Below are 17,704 nucleotides of genomic sequence, written 5' to 3' on the forward strand. Positions count from 1 at the left end.
CTGGCCTTTTACACAATCTTTTAAAGACTTTTGTTTTAAAATAAAGTAATCTATGAATTGTATTGCTGGTTAAATTAATGAAATTCATTCCAAGTAATCACTTACATAAAAATAATTGATTACTAAATGAGTAGACGTTGCAAAAGATAACCTAAAATAAAGATACAGAAATTAAATGTTCTTTGAATGTCACCTTGTTTTTTCAGTGGCTGCGACGTGAACAGCTCGAGGAGGCCTGGTCCTAATGGTGAGGGTGATGAGGAGGCGAGGGATGGACAGTGTCCACTGCACCTGGCTGCGTCCTGGGGTCTGGAGGAGGTGGCACAGTGCCTTTTAGAGTTTGGAGCCAATGTTAATGCACAGGTTTCTACGCACTTTAGCGTTCTTTATTTTATTCTTTAGATGAAAGAATAGCTTCTTTTTTTAGATCGGTCTCGTATACCCTGACAATGTCTGCAATGTCAATTTCTGTGCCTGCAGGATTCAGAGGGTCGCGCTCCCATCCACGTCGCCATCAGCAACCAGCAAAGCGTCATCATCCAGCTGCTCATCTCCCACCCTGAAATCCGGCTGAATATACGAGACCGACAAGGCATGACGCCGTTCGCCTGTGCCATGACCCACAAGAACAACAAGGCTGCTGAAGCTATCCTCAAGCGAGAGTCTGGCGCTGCTGAACAGGTTTATTGGTGCTATTATATTTGCATAAAAAAATAAATAAATCAGTTGTAACAAATCACGTTGTCATATATGCAGTGTCACAAGCCACTAAATGAATGTTCTTTCTGTGTCAAGGTGGACAACAAAGGTCGCAACTTTCTCCATGTGGCTGTGCAGAATTCAGACATAGAGAGTGTGCTGTTCCTCATCAGTGTACAGGCCAACGTCAACTCCAGAGTGCAGGACAGTGCCAAACTCTCGCCTCTACACCTGGCCGTGCAGGCAGGATCCGAGATCATTGTCAGAAATCTGGTAAAGCCAAAGATGCAGGAGTTTCTGTTCTCTTTTTTCTTTTCTTTTAAATTTTTAAGTAGTGAAACATGTATTAAGTGACACGGTGGCGCAGTGGGTAGAGCTGTCGCCCCACATCAAAAATGTCTGTTCTTTTGTTTTTAGTTTAGTTTAAAACATTATTAATCCCCTTGGGGCAATTCATTCTGACATGGTGGTGCTTCACATATAACAAGAATAACACACTCCACAATAAACACCAACGCTTAACATCAAGTACACACACACCCAAAAAAAAACACAAAAAATCAATAACAATAATAACTAATAATAATAATCAATTGATTAACTGCATTTATTACGTAACCGAATTGCTTCAGGCACAAAAGTAAATTTATAATGATTTGTAGAACATCTTATTGTCCTTAAACGTTGCTCAAGGGTCATCCACTCAAAATATCTGCTCAAGGGGTGTGTGCTGTCTCCTAGTATTTTATGTGCCATCCTCAACACCTGCTGTTCGTAATAGCATGCCAGACTTCGCAGGGGAACTCCTAAAATTTTTGAGCACAAATTAACAATGCCTCAAAGACGATTCTTGTTTTTTTATAGAAAGTGAAGCAAACCAGCAAATAAAGGAAAAGGACATAATGCTTTCAGTAAATGAATGGTTCGAGCCCCGGCTGGGTCAGTTGGCAATTCTGTGTGGAGTTTGCATGTTCTCCCCGTGTTTGTGTGGGTTTCCTCCGGGTGCTCCGGTTTCCCCCGCAGTCCAAAGACATGCGCTATATGTGAATTGGGTTAGCTAAATTGGCCATGGTGTATGTGTGTGAATGCAAGAGTGCATTTGCTGCGTAAAACATATGCTGGATAAGTTCATTCCGCTGTGGCAACCCATGATTGATTAAAGGACTAAGTCAAAAAACATGTATTTTCTGAGATCATTGTAAGAAATCTGTAAGTCCAAAAACGTATTTTTTCCCATTCCTTTAATTTCCTTTTTCCATTCTTTGTTTTTCCTGTTCTTTTCCTTTCCTTTCATTATCTTTACTAATTATTCAGTTCAGTTCTACTTCTGTACTGCTTCTCACAAAAACTATCATTGCAAAGCTTCACAAAATGAACGCATCATTACATTACAGTCAAAATTAGAAAAGTAATGAATTTTCTGAGGTGGTTGTCTGAAGTCTTGTAAATCCAACGATGAAGGATTCTTTCTTTTTCTAAAACCTTTTCCTTACATTTACTTTAATATCCTCCTTTTTCTTTTCCCAGTTTCGTTTCTATTCTCTTCCATTTTCTAATACTTTTCTATTCTTTTCTATTCAAGTACTGAAACATGTATTTTATCTTGTTGCATTTGTGGATTGCAGCTCCTGGCTGGTGCTAAAGTAAACGAACTGACCAAGCATCGTCAGACAGCGTTGCATCTTGCTGCTCAACAGGATCTTTCCACGATCTGCTCTGTCCTGATTGAGAATGGCGTTGACTTTGCAGCCGTCGATGAGAATGGAAACAACGGTAGATTATTGTGCTAATCTCAGATTTTCAGTAAAGTGTCTCTCTAGTCAGTGTAAATCAGAATCATTTTAGCACGAAAAAGTTAAATCATTAAAACAGTATAAATAAATTCCATTTCCTCCTCCTAGCACTTCATCTGGCCGTGATGCAGGGGCGACTGAACAATGTGCGTGCTCTACTGACCGAGTCCAACGTAGATGCGGAGGCCTATAATTTAAGGTTATACATCTACATCTACATCTTTCACCACATGCTAGCAGTTATACATTTATTTATATACTATTTTAAATGCAAAAATGTATTCTTTTTTTATTATCATAATACATTGTTTTTATAACCTAAAAATTTCATTAAATGGATATTATTACAAAATAACGGAGTTGTTTAAATTATATAATAAACTCACAAAATTATAATTATATATTGTCTTATATTCATTGACATTCACTAACTTGTATAGTTTTGGCCTGATTTTACTTCTCTAGAGGTCAATCTCCAATGCATGTCCTCGGCCAGTATGGGAAGGAGAATGCGGCGGCCATCTTTGAGCTGTTTTTGGAATGCATGCCGGAATATCCCCTAGATAAACCTGACAATGAGGGCAACACAGGTTGGTGAAGCACAACTGCTTTGATTTAAAATGAATGTGCACTTTTAAATGGTTTATCATTGTTGTCAGACAAACAAAACAAAAACAAAGTTGTTTTCTTCTTGCAGTACTGCTGTTGGCTTATATGAAAGGAAATGCAAACCTGTGTCGTGCGATTGTGAGGGCTGGAGCTCGTCTCGGCGTCACGAACAACCAGGGCATCAACATCTTTAACTATCAAGTTGCCACTAAACAGCTTCTGTTTCGTCTGCTAGGTAAGAGGTACAGGCCTTGGTGTTTGAAGGTATCAATACAATCACTGTGAAGTTATTTTCATTCGACTTGGAGGTAAAAAGAAGTTCAAAATGGCTTTACGGATATAGATGCGGTTTTAGTGAACATCAATTTTGTTTTGATTATGCAAATATGTAATGCAAGCTTTCCACTTCATAAAATCAGTGCTGAAAATAAGGAGTTGCAAGTTTGAAACCCGACACGTTATTTAATGTGTTGATGTAGTTTCCTTTCAAATGGGAAGACATTGTTGGACATTAAGTAGCTACTTTATAACAGTCACAATCTAATAGTAATGCTGTGTCTGGTTATGTCCAGATGGCATCGTGTTTTTATCTGCGTTGCAGATTTTAATAGTTTTGTGTGGGTACACATTTTGTTTCAAGAAATGTCTGCGTTCATACAGAAATGGGAAAAGTGGGTAAAAATGGTCTAATATGTGTGCCGCACATATATGTGGCACCGTAAACCAACATTGAGACTCAAGACACACTAAAATCACAGAAGTGTGCAGTGAGCATGCATGCATGATGTGGTAGTGTGACATCATAGGACTGCGTATTTAAATAAAGGCATTTTCTTGTGCATTTTGTCAGTCAAGCCAGGTCTGTAACCAACAGTAAATCTCCAGCACCATCTTTTAGAAGGAGCAGTGTTTATTACACAAAGCTATAATTCACTCACAATTCACACAAAAATTGCGGACAATTTAATTTATGAAAAAAAAAGTCCTGAAATCGAAGAGAATCATTTTGCAATTTGACTTTGTTTGCATGGGTTCTCAGTGAACTGGGGCTCTTTGTTACTGCTACATCTGAAATGCGTGAAGACACCACATTTAATTACATGTTTTTACTTCAAACTCACTTCATAACTTCAGTCTATTGTTTGAAATCAATCATTCAGGGCATTAAGGCCTTTTACACAGCAAATAAACCAAACTGAAGTGGCATAAATTTATGTATTTACACAACTTAATAGCGGCTTTAAACAAAGCAGGCACAGACCCAATTTAGGGCTACTGTAAAATTGTCTGTGTAAATATGACTTTAGTCATGTTGAATCAATAAAACGGTTAAATCCTCAGCTCTAATTAATTTCCCATTGCTCCATATTTAAATTTTCTGCTGAGAGTGCCATCTGGTCTTTGGAGGTTTCCTAGCCATCATTGATCCATGCTTCCCTGACAAGATGTGCATAAGAAATGCTGCTTTTGCTGGATCAAGATTTAGATTTCATTTTCATTAATACTGCAACCCTATGTCATCATTTCCAAAACGTTGCATTTTGCCAAACACATGGCTGTGTGCAGGGTGACATTTTGAGATTTATTTCACTCTATAACTTTCAAGGAACCTACAAATGCCAGTGTCTTGTGGGGGTGAAAGGCCAAAACATTTGCGGATTGACCTAAATCTATTGCAGGGTGAAGGTGTCTGTCTAATCCCAACTATTTAAATAATAATAATAATAAAATAATATTAAAAATGCATGCATTTATCCATCAACCAAACAACTATGTCAAACAAGCATAGAATTACAGTTTAAAATCTCTTATGAATCACGTTTACTGACTAAACGGAGGAAATGAACCAGAGAAAATTGTCAAAAAAGGCAGTACCTCGGGGTCGCAACAACCAGTTATGCAGTGACCAAAGTGCAGTGGTGGTTTGAACCCATTTACCATCTGGAGTAAACATTTTTGGATGGTTAATTTTGACAAACATAATTTTTCTTTTTTGTCATACCAGTTCGGTCTCCCGTTTTGCTTGAACCATTTCAATGTGGACATGTCATTGGCCCCTGAACATTTCCTGCTTGTCATCAAACTATTTCATAACTGTAACAAGAGGCTATTCAATCACAACTTCATGTCAAAACAGCTATCATAAGATTATTTATCAATCTGTGGCTCTTTTTGGATTCTCAGAAGCTATAGAAATTAAAAATGTAAAACAGGAAATACGTTGGGACCATTGTTTTATTTACATCCCTCAAAATGGTCTTTACTTGTAGTATATGTACCTATCAACACTTGTGTGTTACATTTTTATTATTTTTTTTTCAACATTCCAGATATGCTATCCAAAGAGCCCCCATGGTGTGATGGATCAAACTGCTATGAATGTATTACCAAATTTGGAGTCACCACCAGAAAACATCACTGGTACGTAACCAACATGATATTCAATCTGTTTACCTTCATAAATCCCTTTGTTTTCTCCGTTCAATATGAACAACTCCCTCGTTTCACTTCAAATCCTTATAATTATGATGTTTTGTCATCGTCTTTTGTCCTCTCGTAGCCGCCATTGTGGACGTCTGCTCTGCCACAAGTGCTCTATAAAAGAGATCCCCATCATCAAATTTGACCTGAACAAACCTGTGCGTGTGTGTGACATCTGCTTTGATGTCCTGACCCTGGGCGGCGTGTCGTAACGCACCAGAGGAACCTGAAGGACAGGCGCCAGCCGAGCTGAGCATGAACCCACGGCCTGGGCCTAACACTATTCAAGGAGGACGCCGAAGAAAGGAAGAGCTTTTGAACAAAACCATTCCATTCTTGTCAGATGACAAAATACAACCATAACAATATATGTTTGTTCTAGCAGTACTATTTAGAACCAAACTATTGTCTGTCGAGGATCCAGATTAAAACTAGCGGAATGCAGAAGCAAATTGTAGTTCAGAGTGAGATGAGAAGGACCGCTTTCATTTACTAGTCATTAAGCAAACAATGAACCATATGGGTTTTTATACAGGGCTAACGTGCTATGTGGACACTTATGATTTATGATCACTTGATTTTTATTTTGTTTCTCCATCAGAATGACAAAACTAGCACAGGATTCCCTCTCGCCATCACCACTCCAATTGACTGTTTCTACAGACTTGAAGGTATTCGTTGAATGCTGCTGGATGTGAAGGGATCTGAAAGGTAGCCATGTTTAAACATTGAGAAGCCTTAATCATGCCATGCAGGCTCGTTCAGTTGTCACATTGAGGTTTTGTACACATTTTTAGCCTCTCTAGAAAGGGAATTTCTTTTTCTTTGTGGAGTTCAAATCAAAACACTAAGAGAGAGACAGATGGAGAAATACACCTTACTGGCTTTATTATATTATTAGTAACATGATCACGTAATCATTTATTAATCTGCATATTCAGTGGACTTTATTTTTACTGATCTATTAGAGTTTACATCATTCTACAATGTGAGAATTGCTTCATATATGAATTTAAAACGTTCCTTGTGATTCTATTAAGTCGGACAGGTGCAGAAATACAAGTGCAGGTTCATAATATGCTTACTATGCATATGCATGACGTCATTTGTAGCCTGTTATCATCATCATCATCATCATCACAGTTTATTCATTTCTGATCACCAAAGGATACATTCCAATTAATGTTTGCTCTGCAAGCTGGTGCAGGGGGCACTGCTTGCTTGGTCCTTGTTTTCAAAAGTCTCTTTGGTGGCGTGACGCGTCACTTCATTTTTTAATTTTATGCTTTTCATGTCCATGCTTAACAGGTGCACTTTATCAAGTTCTTTTTTTTTTTAAACATTTCCGATCATTTTCAAGAGATTTGATTTGTTTGCATTGTTAGTTGTTTGTGGGGGGAGGGCAGGGGGGAAGGGCGAGTCCACAGTCTGGTATTGGTATTGTTGAATTGTACAGATAAATGTATAATATTTTTGACCACTACAACTGTTTTGTACTTTAATGCAGGTTGTGCTTTTTTTGTCTATGTGACAAACCTACAATTTGGCCTCTGTTTAATCTTCTCTGCACATTGTATGGTATCTGTATGCTCAGATATTTAGCCTGTCGCCGCCTCTAGTATCCTTTTCAAGAAAGGGAGGACAACTTTACATAAAGGACAATTCAAAAAAGCTGTCTTTTTATTTAATTATTTTGATTTCATGGCATAAATAACAGGATTGGTTATAATCTGCAGGGTTCTTGCGGGTGCTGGAAATCCTGGAAAATGCTTGATTTTTTTAATATGGTGTTTTGAAGGTTAGAAAGTACTTAAATCTGCTTGAATTTGAAATTGCAGGGCTCACAATTGCGACCGTTTTGGTTGCATATGCTCATAATATTTTATCTATGTGAGCTCAAAATATATTTGGGAGCAAATGTGCGAGTGCATTAATTGTTGTCGTACGACCAGTTTTCACTGCAAAATTTTCACCGTATGCGAGTATTTATGGAGCTAATAATATGCCAAAACAGTCTGAATTTGAATTGTGTTTATTTAAATTATTAACAACTGTAAGTTAAAAAAACTGAATAATATATGTATCCATACGTATTTAGGAGACATTCACCAAGAATGCATCTTTGCACCTAAAACGCCAATAAAAATAGCAATGCACATGAAATATCATAAATGACTTTTTTTTTTTTTTTTTTAAGATATAACCTTTAGGTAGAAAAATGCCAAACTTAAATCCAAAACTGAACTTTTTTTTTTTTATTTTACAATTTTGGGTGAACTATCCTAATAAATTTATGCTCTAAAGTATTCAACAATTTAAGCTGAAATTTCATATTTTGTTTTCTTAAAATAGCACAATGGATTTAAATGTGAAGGTTCATACAGCATATATAAACGTAATTTACTGTGGTTGTTAGGTGCTGGAAAACATAAAAATGCACCTTGGAAGTGCTTTAAAAGAGCTGGAATTTGAAGTTGGAAAAGGTGTAAGAACCCTGAATCTGTAATGGAAGGAAAGGTAAAACCTAAAGGCCCTGAAAAACTCAAGATGGAGATATTTTCCATTCCTTACAGAGGGTGAAAAGAAGTCCAAAATAACTGAGCAGCGAGACAGTGGTGTGAATGTGTTTGCATGAGCTCTGCCATTTAGCACTCCAGTGATTTCAAAACACTTATTTATACCAATTGTACTATAGACTGCTTTAATAAAAACCACTTTACAGTACTGAACCCCCTCCAAAAATGATCAGTTCTGCTTTAAGTTAGAATTACAGCTTCGATTTCTATAACAAATCTCCTCTCTCTGTTTAATGTGTTTACTCATGGATGTCTAGCCTTTAGCAGTTTTTTCGATTCTGCTTGAAGTACAGTGCTCAGCATAGTTGAGTACACCCCAGTTTTATCCATTTCTCAGTGAATATAGGCAATGTGTTTTGGTGCATTTAAACAAAACAGATTTATTTAACAGATATTTATTAAAATAACATTTTAGTCACATAACATCTTTAGAAATGGAAAGATAATACAATTAAATTCAAGCAAAATATTGCAAAAACAAATTACAAACTACAACAATTTAACAAAATTGTATATATTTTATGTCTCTCTTGATTTTTGCTATTTTTGAAAAATGTTCAACATTTTTCCAAAACACATACATTTGGGCTACTAATTTTTCAAACATTATTGTAAGTTATTTTGTTAACCAAGCTCCAGATTTGGCTTTAGTACTGACCAAACTAATGTTTATGCACAAATCTAATATTGTAAAGCATCCTATAGAAAATATTCATTTAAATGAGAGATTTGTGAGGGGTGTACTTATATATGCAGAGGACTGGATGTCAAGGCCTTAAATGACTATTTCGCCTCCCCAAAAATAAAATGTTATTAATTTCTTACCCTCATGTCATTCCAATTGCATAAGACGATTTTTTTTTTGTCATCTTTGGAACACAAATGAAGATATTTTAGATGAAATCTGAGAGCTGTCCGACTCTCCATATACAGAAATGGTCACAAGACCCTCAAAGTCCTGACAATGAAGTAATGTGTGTGTGTGTGTGTGTGTGTGTATATATATATATATATATATATATATATATATATATATATATATATATATATATATATATATATATATATATCCTCCCGAGACCCTGCCCATTGGCTTGTGTCCTCTGTAGTGGACACTGTGTTTTCATGAATTTTCTTTGAATTTTTTGAGCTACTCTGTCAAGTTGTACTCAAGTCTGTAGTACTGTTCAAAAGGCATCCTGGGCTTTCTAGTGATATGTCATTTGATTGGCTGGCATGCTAGGAACCACTTCTTACACTGCATCCAAAATGGCCGACATTACAAAAAAGCACATTTTATGGGAAAGAGAGAGGCATGTAGAATTTTGCTTTTTAAATGTTTTTTTACTCTTCTTATTACATATATATTTGTTTAATAAAGTGTCAGGAACGATACTTTAGCTTTCAAAGCTGTTAATTGTTTGTGTTTCCCTTTTTAATTGTTCACTATAGTGGACACCAGGACCATCTTAATGTACTTAATGACTGCATGTTGTTATAGGGGCAAAACTGAAGCAGAGAGGATTCTTTATAAAATAGTTGAGGGAGACTCTGATTTAGAGTCTGACAATTAGAGAATGACAATCAGTTTTAAATCGCTCTTATGTTAAATTTATTTTGGATTAACATCACTTTTTATTTTTATTTTTTAGTTTGGCTCTCTTTCAGACTAAACTGTTTCAGGAATTTCAATACAAAAGGAAAAAATGGCTTTTATTTTGTTTTTGTATGTATTAATTAGTCAAAATATTCAATGTGACTAGTGGTTCAACTGTGATCATATGAAGCTCAATGATACTAACTGTAAAAATGACTTTGTTCACCCTGACCTCTTTTCTGTGACAGGTCAGTGTGCATGTTTACTATGGACGTTATCACATTTTGCCATTGGAGTCAAACGTTGTATTGCCAGTAATAAATGCACACTCTAATCTGACATAGAAGACATAGTCGGGCAAAGTAGTTTTTGCAGCTTTTTACAAGTTTTCCTGGAGCTTCATTTGATAATTGAATCGCTGAACTCACATATGGCTGCTTTTCTGGACTTTAAACAACTCTGGACTGTTGCTGTCTATGGAGGGTCTGGGAGCTCTCAGATTACATCTAAATTTTAAATCTTAAGATGAAAAAAGATCTCAAAAGATTGGAACAATATAAGGGTGAGTAATTTATAATGAAAAATTCGGTCACGGTTTATTTTTATGGTCCGTTTGTTGAATTTAAATTACGTTGCAACTAATTCTCATTATATTATAAGTAGTCTGTTAGGTTGGAGTTAGGGTTAGTGTAAGTTGATGTGTACTTGCAAAGTTTCTCATAGTCAAATATCTGTTGAAGGAGCAGTATCAGCAGATATTAAGCAGACAGTCTACTAATACTTAAATGGACCATCAAAATAAGGTGTTGCCAAAAATTTTATTTGTGGGTGAACTAACCCTTTAAATCATAAAAATAATTTAATCGGAAACTTAATCATATAAACAATTAAGAGCAGCATCAGTCCCATGGTGTGTGCCTTCTACAATAAACAAATCAAAATAACAATTCTATTGATGTGAGTCCTTGAAATCCAAAACAAACACATTGAGTTCTGTAGTGTGGTGAAGGCTTGTATCTCAGTCTTTAGCAATTTGGCAAGACTCTGCTCGAAAAGGACAGTCCTTGTACTCTCTCAGGTTTCGGTTCTCAGAATGAACAGGATCAGAGAGTCTGATACACACACATCTGGAATGACCAGATCCTGGGGTGAATAGCATTCTGGGTACTCCAACCCAGTCTCTGTGAATGCCGCCACTACGGAGTAAAAACATGCGTTATTAAATGTTGTCCATGGGAGAGATTGTATGTAAAATGTCACAGTTGTACCTCATCGTTGAGCACCATACTCGTCCTCCGCTGGCTTCACTCCACTCTGAGTTACAGGAGGGGTAAAGCTGCATCTCACTCTGAGCCTGGGCCTTTTTCTTCAGCCCGTCAGATAGGAAAGCCTCAACATGGAGCAAAGCGTCAGTGGGCAGCCCAGTTTCTGTGTAGAATCGGCCTATAAGTTTGCCTGCAACACAGAGGCCATGCAGACAGATGCCTTTAAGGGATAATTCTACCCAAAAAAGTAATCTATTTATTTACTGATTAAGGACTTGATTTTTTTTTTCTTGGTTGGGAACATTTTTTTATTTAAAACCATAATTGAAGATTCTGAAAGGATTACTTGAAATTCTTAAGTGAAATTTTGCACGACTTGCATTGATTAAAGAATTTAGATATACCAAGATATTTTTTTAAAACACATTTTTAAACAATGTTATTACATGTAATAGAGGGTATCTTAAGAAATGTAGAAAAATACATGTACAACAATGATGTAAAATTTAGCTCACTAAATATTTTGATATTAGTACATGCAAATTAGTTGTACCCCCTTTCGTCTTCAGAACTGCCTTAATCATTTGTGGCATAAATTCAACGAGGTCCTGTAAATATTCATCAGAGATTTTGGTCTATATTCACATGATCGCATCACACAGTTGCTGCAGATTTGTCAGCTGCACATCCATGATGTGAATCTCCCTTTCCACCACATCCCAAAGGTGCTCTATTGGACTTAGATCTGGTGACTCTGGAGGCCATTTGAGTTCAGTGAACTCATTGTCATGTTTAAGAAACCAGTCTGAGATGCTTCACGCTTTGACGTGACGCATTATTCAGCTGGAAGTAGCCATCAGAAAATGGGTACACTGTGGTCATAAAGGGATGGACAAGGTCAGCAACAACACTCGGGTAGGCTGTGGTGTTGACACAATGCTCAATTGGTACAAATTGGCCCAAAGTGAGTGTATGTATATTAATTTATGGATCCATTTCTCATTTGTTCATTAATTTATTTTCTTTTTGTTACCTTGTTTTATTTGTTGTATATATATATATATATATATATATATATATATATATATATATATATATATATATATATATATATATATATATATATAGTATCAGGCTTTCCTGAAATGCTACTTCCTGTCCCTAAGGGGGAGCATTAAAGTATACAATAAAAAACATAAATTCAGTACTAGTTTTCAAATTATTGTATTTTCACATTATAATTACAGTACTTAGTTTATGTTAGTTATTATAACAATTATAAAACATAATTTTAACTTTAAAAGTTTAAAGTAAATTCAAAACACTTTGTAATAAATACAATTGCAAACGGGTTCTGAATAATTTTAAAAGTAATGTCAACAGCATTGACGAAGAAAGCAGAATTATTTCCATTCCTTGAATTTATTCTCAAATATATTCATTTAAAAATATTTGTGTGTGGCCGAATTAACTATTAATTTGACGTAAGCAGTTGTGGTACCCACCTACTGGTGTGTAGTCCCTTTGATAAAATGACAGCCAGTCATGAAGAGCCACAATCTGGGACTCTGTGAAATCCGAGACGTCGTTAGATAAACCAGCATCTGTGAAATCGCCAGTAATAAACGCCCTTGATGCATCTTTTCCTGTAAAAACACGCAGATTTCAGGAACATACGAGCTTTAGCATCACTAACCTCCTTCACAGCAACATGCCTCCTAAACTGACCTGTAAAGAAATGATAACCGCCTCCCGGGCCGTAATGCTTTCTCCCCTTTTCAACGTCAAACACCTGTCCTAAAATCGCCAGGTACAATCCTTTGCTGTTCTCTCCGCCGTTGTATAACGAGAGCTGATCTTCGGTCAGTAAGAGTCCCGGAGAAGAAGCGGACACTTCACTGACCCGCTGCCGCAGCCAGGACTCCACTACTGCTACTACATTACCGTAGACCGGGAACGTGAGCCACTCGGGCGCCGTCCAGACGGCCAGAACCATAGAGATGAGAGCTACTAAATATTTCAGCATTGTGCATAAAATGTGTATTCATATAGGCGATATGTCGAGGACTCAGCATATCACATCTGAAACAATGTCATGCTGCACCGAGCAACACATCTGTGGATTAACAATAGAATCGCCTCTGTCAACATGTTTCCGGGAGTGCGACTGCGCATGCGCATTTCTATTACGAAGTTATTCGTTTGTATGTTTGTTTTTATGTGGGGTATTTTTAAATTCTCTAAATAATTATATCTATCATCACAACAAAAATTATCACCAGAAGAAAGAACAACAGGGTGAATTGTACACAGAGAAAATTACTAGTACACGAAATTTCTTTAAATATGAATGTCGGTTTTTTTTTTGCAAGAGTAAAAATTCGGACAACCTTACTCTCAGTATAAGGCTCTACATTGGGGTATTCTATTACTGAATTAACTTGTACATATATATATATATATATATATATATATATATATATATATATATATATATATATATATATATATATGTATATGTACATATATATATATATATATATATATATATATATATATATATATATATATATATATATATATATATATATATGTATATGTACATATATATATATATTTATATATATATATATATATATATATATATATATATATATATATATATATATATATATATACACACACACACACACACACACACACACACACATAAATATACACATATATACATATACACATATAAATGCACATATATATGCACATATACACACACATATATATGTGTATATATGTGTGTGTGTGTGTATGTGTGTATATATATATATATATATATATATATATATATATATATATATATATATATATATATATATGTGTGTGTGTGTGTGTGTGTGTGTATGTATGTATATGTATATTTATACATTTATTTATTTATGTAAATTCCTGCTCAAATAAAACAATAAATAAATAAATGTATATATAAAATCCACCAATCCCTGCATAAATAAATGTATAAATAATTAATAGTGTGGGCAGGTAAATAATTAAATACATTTCACGAATATTGGGGCAATAAGAAAATGCTGAAACACTGAAAGTTTGTTTTACGCCCCTTTTAAACGTTTATTCATTAATCATCAGAAGCCAGTCAAAAAAAAAATCGAATTCAATTTTTTTTCTAACGATCAACCAATAATAGCATAAAGACCGCCTTTTGATGATTGATCAGACACCCTCTCATTAGCACGTTGACCTGAAGAAAAGTAAATACGCATCTACGTTCAAGAGTGAATAAACGTTTAAATTGGGGAGGGGAGATAAATATATATATATATATATATATATATATATATATATATATATATATATATATATATATATATATATATATATTTATAAATATTATATAATTACTTATATACTTATTTATTTATGCAGGAATGTGTGGATTTTTTATACATTTATTTATGTGTTTGATTATTTAATTATTATTGTATTTATAGATGAATGTGTGTACTTATTTATTTATATATTTGCTTATTTCTTTATTGTTTTTACATTTTAAAAAATAAAAATGAAAGAAATCAAAGGCGTATTTCAGATTGCGGATCCTGGCGGTTGTTCGCTAGGGGGCGTGTTTCCAGTACGGCGGCCGTCGCTGAGCTCACGGAAGGGACCAAAGTTTTTTGCTGACAAACATGACGTCAGCTGGCGGAGCCCGTCAATGCGGTAGTGACAGCGAAGGAACGCACTGACTGGAAAAGCACCCTGGATTAATCAAACCTGACACTAAAACTAAGCTTGAAACCTGGGCTGAAGGTGATCGGAAGAGAGCCCGAGGCCGCGGAACAGCATGGGGAACGCGGAGAGCGGCTGTGGCGCGGGGAGCGGCGATGAAGAGGACGTAGAAACGGAGAGTCCCGTGTTCGCGGAGGGCAGCCCGGCCTCTGCGGCCACTGGCACCAGGGACGGTAGCGGAGGTGGTGGCGGCGGTGGCGGAGCGGGAGGAGCAGCGGCGGCGGGCTCCGCTGGCCCGGGGAGAAGCGGAAGAGGGTCGGCGAACCCACCGGCACCGAGCCACGGTCTTCCCACTCCCGAAGCTCTGCTAGAGCAGGTGAAGCTACGAGAGGCAGCGGCCCGTATGAGCGACTCATGGGTCGCCATTTCGGAGTCGGTTCTGGCGCGCAACGAGAGCGCTCTGGTGCGCTGGCTAGAGGAGAGGCTGAGCCGCGGAGAGGAGTCCGTCACCCTGGAGCAGTTCTGCGAGATGATGGAGAGCAGAGACGCGGCCAGAGACGAGTGCGAGGAGGTGAGCACTCTCTGGGACATGCTGACATAACGTCACAGGTCCAAAATCTTGGTGACTGGAAGTTTGTATGTTCAATACCCATGCCAAGTGATTCATGACATGCCACCATAGTGCACTTCAGGAAAACGCCCCAAATGACTAATTAGTAGATAAGTAACGCTTCACTCTGACAAGCAGCTCTAAGTTGAGTAATTGACATCAAGCTTGATTTTGAGAGTGGTTAAATTGTGTAATCTTTATCTTTGTACACTATCACACATTTGATAAAGGCTGTTTCTTGGCTGTCTCCACATTTTCGTGCCTTGTAGGACTGTCATTGTTAGATTTGGTTTTTGTGTTTATATTGGCAGCTGCAAGTTTTGATTAGGCTGTTTAACAAATATTTAGACCGCAGAATCAGCCCTGTTCAGGGCTAGAGAAGTTTGTATTATTGACTCAGCATTTTTACAATTAGAGATGATAACTCTGATTGAGGTAAAGTTGGTTTTATATTCGCACATTCCTTCATTTCACGTTCCCTATATTATCTACCACGCTAATCTGAAATCTGGTCTGAAATCACATGTAAATATGACTTGAAAACAAAATTAGCACTATTTATTTGACTGTGAACACTGTTGTACTTTGATATTCATTGGTTGCTAATATGATTTCACTATTTATAATATGCAAATCACACTTTTCTGATATTATTAAGGAGAAATTCTGAATGTGAGAATATAAAACCAACTTTCCACATTATAAATCTGAACCTTGGCATTTTAATGCTAGTCTATGGCCATGGGATATGTCTTTTTACATGGCTGTTGAAGAACAAAAAGCTACACACTACATCTGGCAGTTAGGCATAAAGAATAGTTCCCAACATATAAGAAGCCATTTCGAAACATTGCAGTAGTTTTATCATGGTTCAGTGATGACATATTGACATATAATTGATTAACATAACACAGATTGTTTTTTATGTACTACATGTTAATCTAAGATAATCAAAAATCATGATTGGACTGAGTTGCTTTTTGCTGGTGTGGTGCTTTCTGGAAGTTCCTTTCTGGATTTTACCTGGCCCTCTTTCTTTCATCAGCTTCACAAATGATTCGCACACTGACCGTGCCAGTGTTTTTGTAGATGAAATAGACGGCTGCTTTGAGACTGGCAGTGTGAATGCTTTTTTTTGTTTTCCTTCTCCTTTTTTCATCTGCTTGTCTTTTAGTGTGTACTATTTGCGTGTCAGAGAATGTACAAACAGAAACAGACAATCATCTTTTGCATCTGTGCTCTTTAGGCCTTTGGTCAGTTTGATGCTGAGGGTGATGGGATTGTGGATGTGGAGAACATGCTCATGGCACTAAGGAACTCCAATGGAGCCAATCTGCAGGGAGAACTGAGTCATGTGATCAGGCAGCTCCAGGCATGCTCTTTGACACCAGGTGGGGAAGCAGAAATGAGCATGTTGTGTATTTGAATGAAATGGCAACAGGCGCTCAGATGTCCAGAATTGAGCATGCAAGGTGATCATTCAAATGACTCTTTCACTCACTTGTTTTTCATCCTTTATGCTTATACAGGATTTGTGGATATCTTCTCCAAGTCCAAGGACCGCCTTAAAGCACATGCCTCCAAAATCCTGAAATTTTTGCACCGGAATCGCATCCCCAGCAATGTCATCCCGTTCCCTGTGCTGGATGGCTACAACAGCATCTGCACCATGAGGGCGTCTGTAGTGCAGGACTTCCTGGATTACCTGCTGCAGAAGGAGAAAGGTGAAGGGCGTGGTTGGTGAAAACAAAACACATGAAAATAGGCTAAAGTTAACCTATAAACAAACAACACTGCCATCACATGACTTCAACATCACCACCACTGATCTTCTGAACACACTGTCAAGCCTTTAAAATCTGCCAGTTCAAAAGTGTGAGCAATAATTAAGAGTTAAGCACACCAATACTGTCAGAAACAAATTAGCGAGTAGAAAGCTTTTCTGTTCAGAGTCATGATGTGTAGATGTTTACAAATTGTACATGCTGCCAATTGTTATCACAGAATAAAGCCAGACAGGCTTCGATTTAATAATAATAATAGTAAAAATTTTTTTTGTCTCCCCCAAATGATTGAAGGACTTTATTTTGTGAAAACAACCAGCTTGGTGTACATTATCCCGCTTATTACATGGTGAAATACTATTATTATTCATTAATTCAGTCATTCATTCAGTCATTCATTTTCTTTTCAGCTTAGTCCCTTTATTAATCAGGTGTCGCCACAGCGAAATGAACCTCCAACTTATCCAGCATATGTTTTACGCAGTGGATGCCCTTCCAGCTGCAACCCATCACTGGGAAGCGCCCATACACTCTCATTCACACACATAGACT

General features: G+C 36.8%; 3 protein-coding genes across 3 annotated transcripts in view; 2 read left to right on the plus strand and 1 right to left on the minus strand.

Annotated features, from left to right (window-relative positions):
* Nucleotides 1–7,745, plus strand: part of ankfy1 (ankyrin repeat and FYVE domain containing 1) — a 32,769-nt gene extending 25,024 nt beyond the window's left edge. Inside the window, exons 17-25 of the mRNA XM_056457942.1 lie at nucleotides 207–363; nucleotides 481–681; nucleotides 796–972; nucleotides 2,325–2,472; nucleotides 2,601–2,691; nucleotides 2,958–3,082; nucleotides 3,190–3,336; nucleotides 5,432–5,522; nucleotides 5,662–7,745. Coding sequence (XP_056313917.1) covers nucleotides 207–363; nucleotides 481–681; nucleotides 796–972; nucleotides 2,325–2,472; nucleotides 2,601–2,691; nucleotides 2,958–3,082; nucleotides 3,190–3,336; nucleotides 5,432–5,522; nucleotides 5,662–5,794 — 1,270 coding nt within the window. The 3' untranslated portion in view covers nucleotides 5,795–7,745. The remainder of the gene's footprint in view (nucleotides 1–206; nucleotides 364–480; nucleotides 682–795; nucleotides 973–2,324; nucleotides 2,473–2,600; nucleotides 2,692–2,957; nucleotides 3,083–3,189; nucleotides 3,337–5,431; nucleotides 5,523–5,661) is intronic.
* A 2,099-nt stretch (nucleotides 7,746–9,844) lies between these two features.
* Nucleotides 9,845–13,172, minus strand: LOC130229245 (neuferricin). Its single transcript, XM_056457943.1, has 4 exons — nucleotides 12,749–13,172; nucleotides 12,526–12,666; nucleotides 11,024–11,210; nucleotides 9,845–10,951 (listed from the first exon to the last, which is right to left on the minus strand). Exons 1-4 carry the CDS (start codon nucleotides 13,044–13,046, stop codon nucleotides 10,774–10,776), a joined length of 804 nt encoding a protein of 267 aa, XP_056313918.1. The 5' UTR covers nucleotides 13,047–13,172; the 3' UTR covers nucleotides 9,845–10,773.
* Nucleotides 13,173–14,733: 1,561 nt separating this feature from the next.
* zzef1 (zinc finger, ZZ-type with EF hand domain 1) overlaps nucleotides 14,734–17,704 on the plus strand; it is a 79,009-nt gene continuing 76,038 nt past the window's right edge. Inside the window, exons 1-3 of the mRNA XM_056457944.1 lie at nucleotides 14,734–15,329; nucleotides 16,615–16,759; nucleotides 16,898–17,092. Coding sequence (XP_056313919.1) covers nucleotides 14,874–15,329; nucleotides 16,615–16,759; nucleotides 16,898–17,092 — 796 coding nt within the window. The 5' untranslated portion in view covers nucleotides 14,734–14,873. The remainder of the gene's footprint in view (nucleotides 15,330–16,614; nucleotides 16,760–16,897; nucleotides 17,093–17,704) is intronic.

Source organism: Danio aesculapii, chromosome 5 (genome assembly GCF_903798145.1).
Source record: "Danio aesculapii chromosome 5, fDanAes4.1, whole genome shotgun sequence".
Classification (NCBI taxonomy): domain Eukaryota; kingdom Metazoa; phylum Chordata; class Actinopteri; order Cypriniformes; family Danionidae; genus Danio; species Danio aesculapii.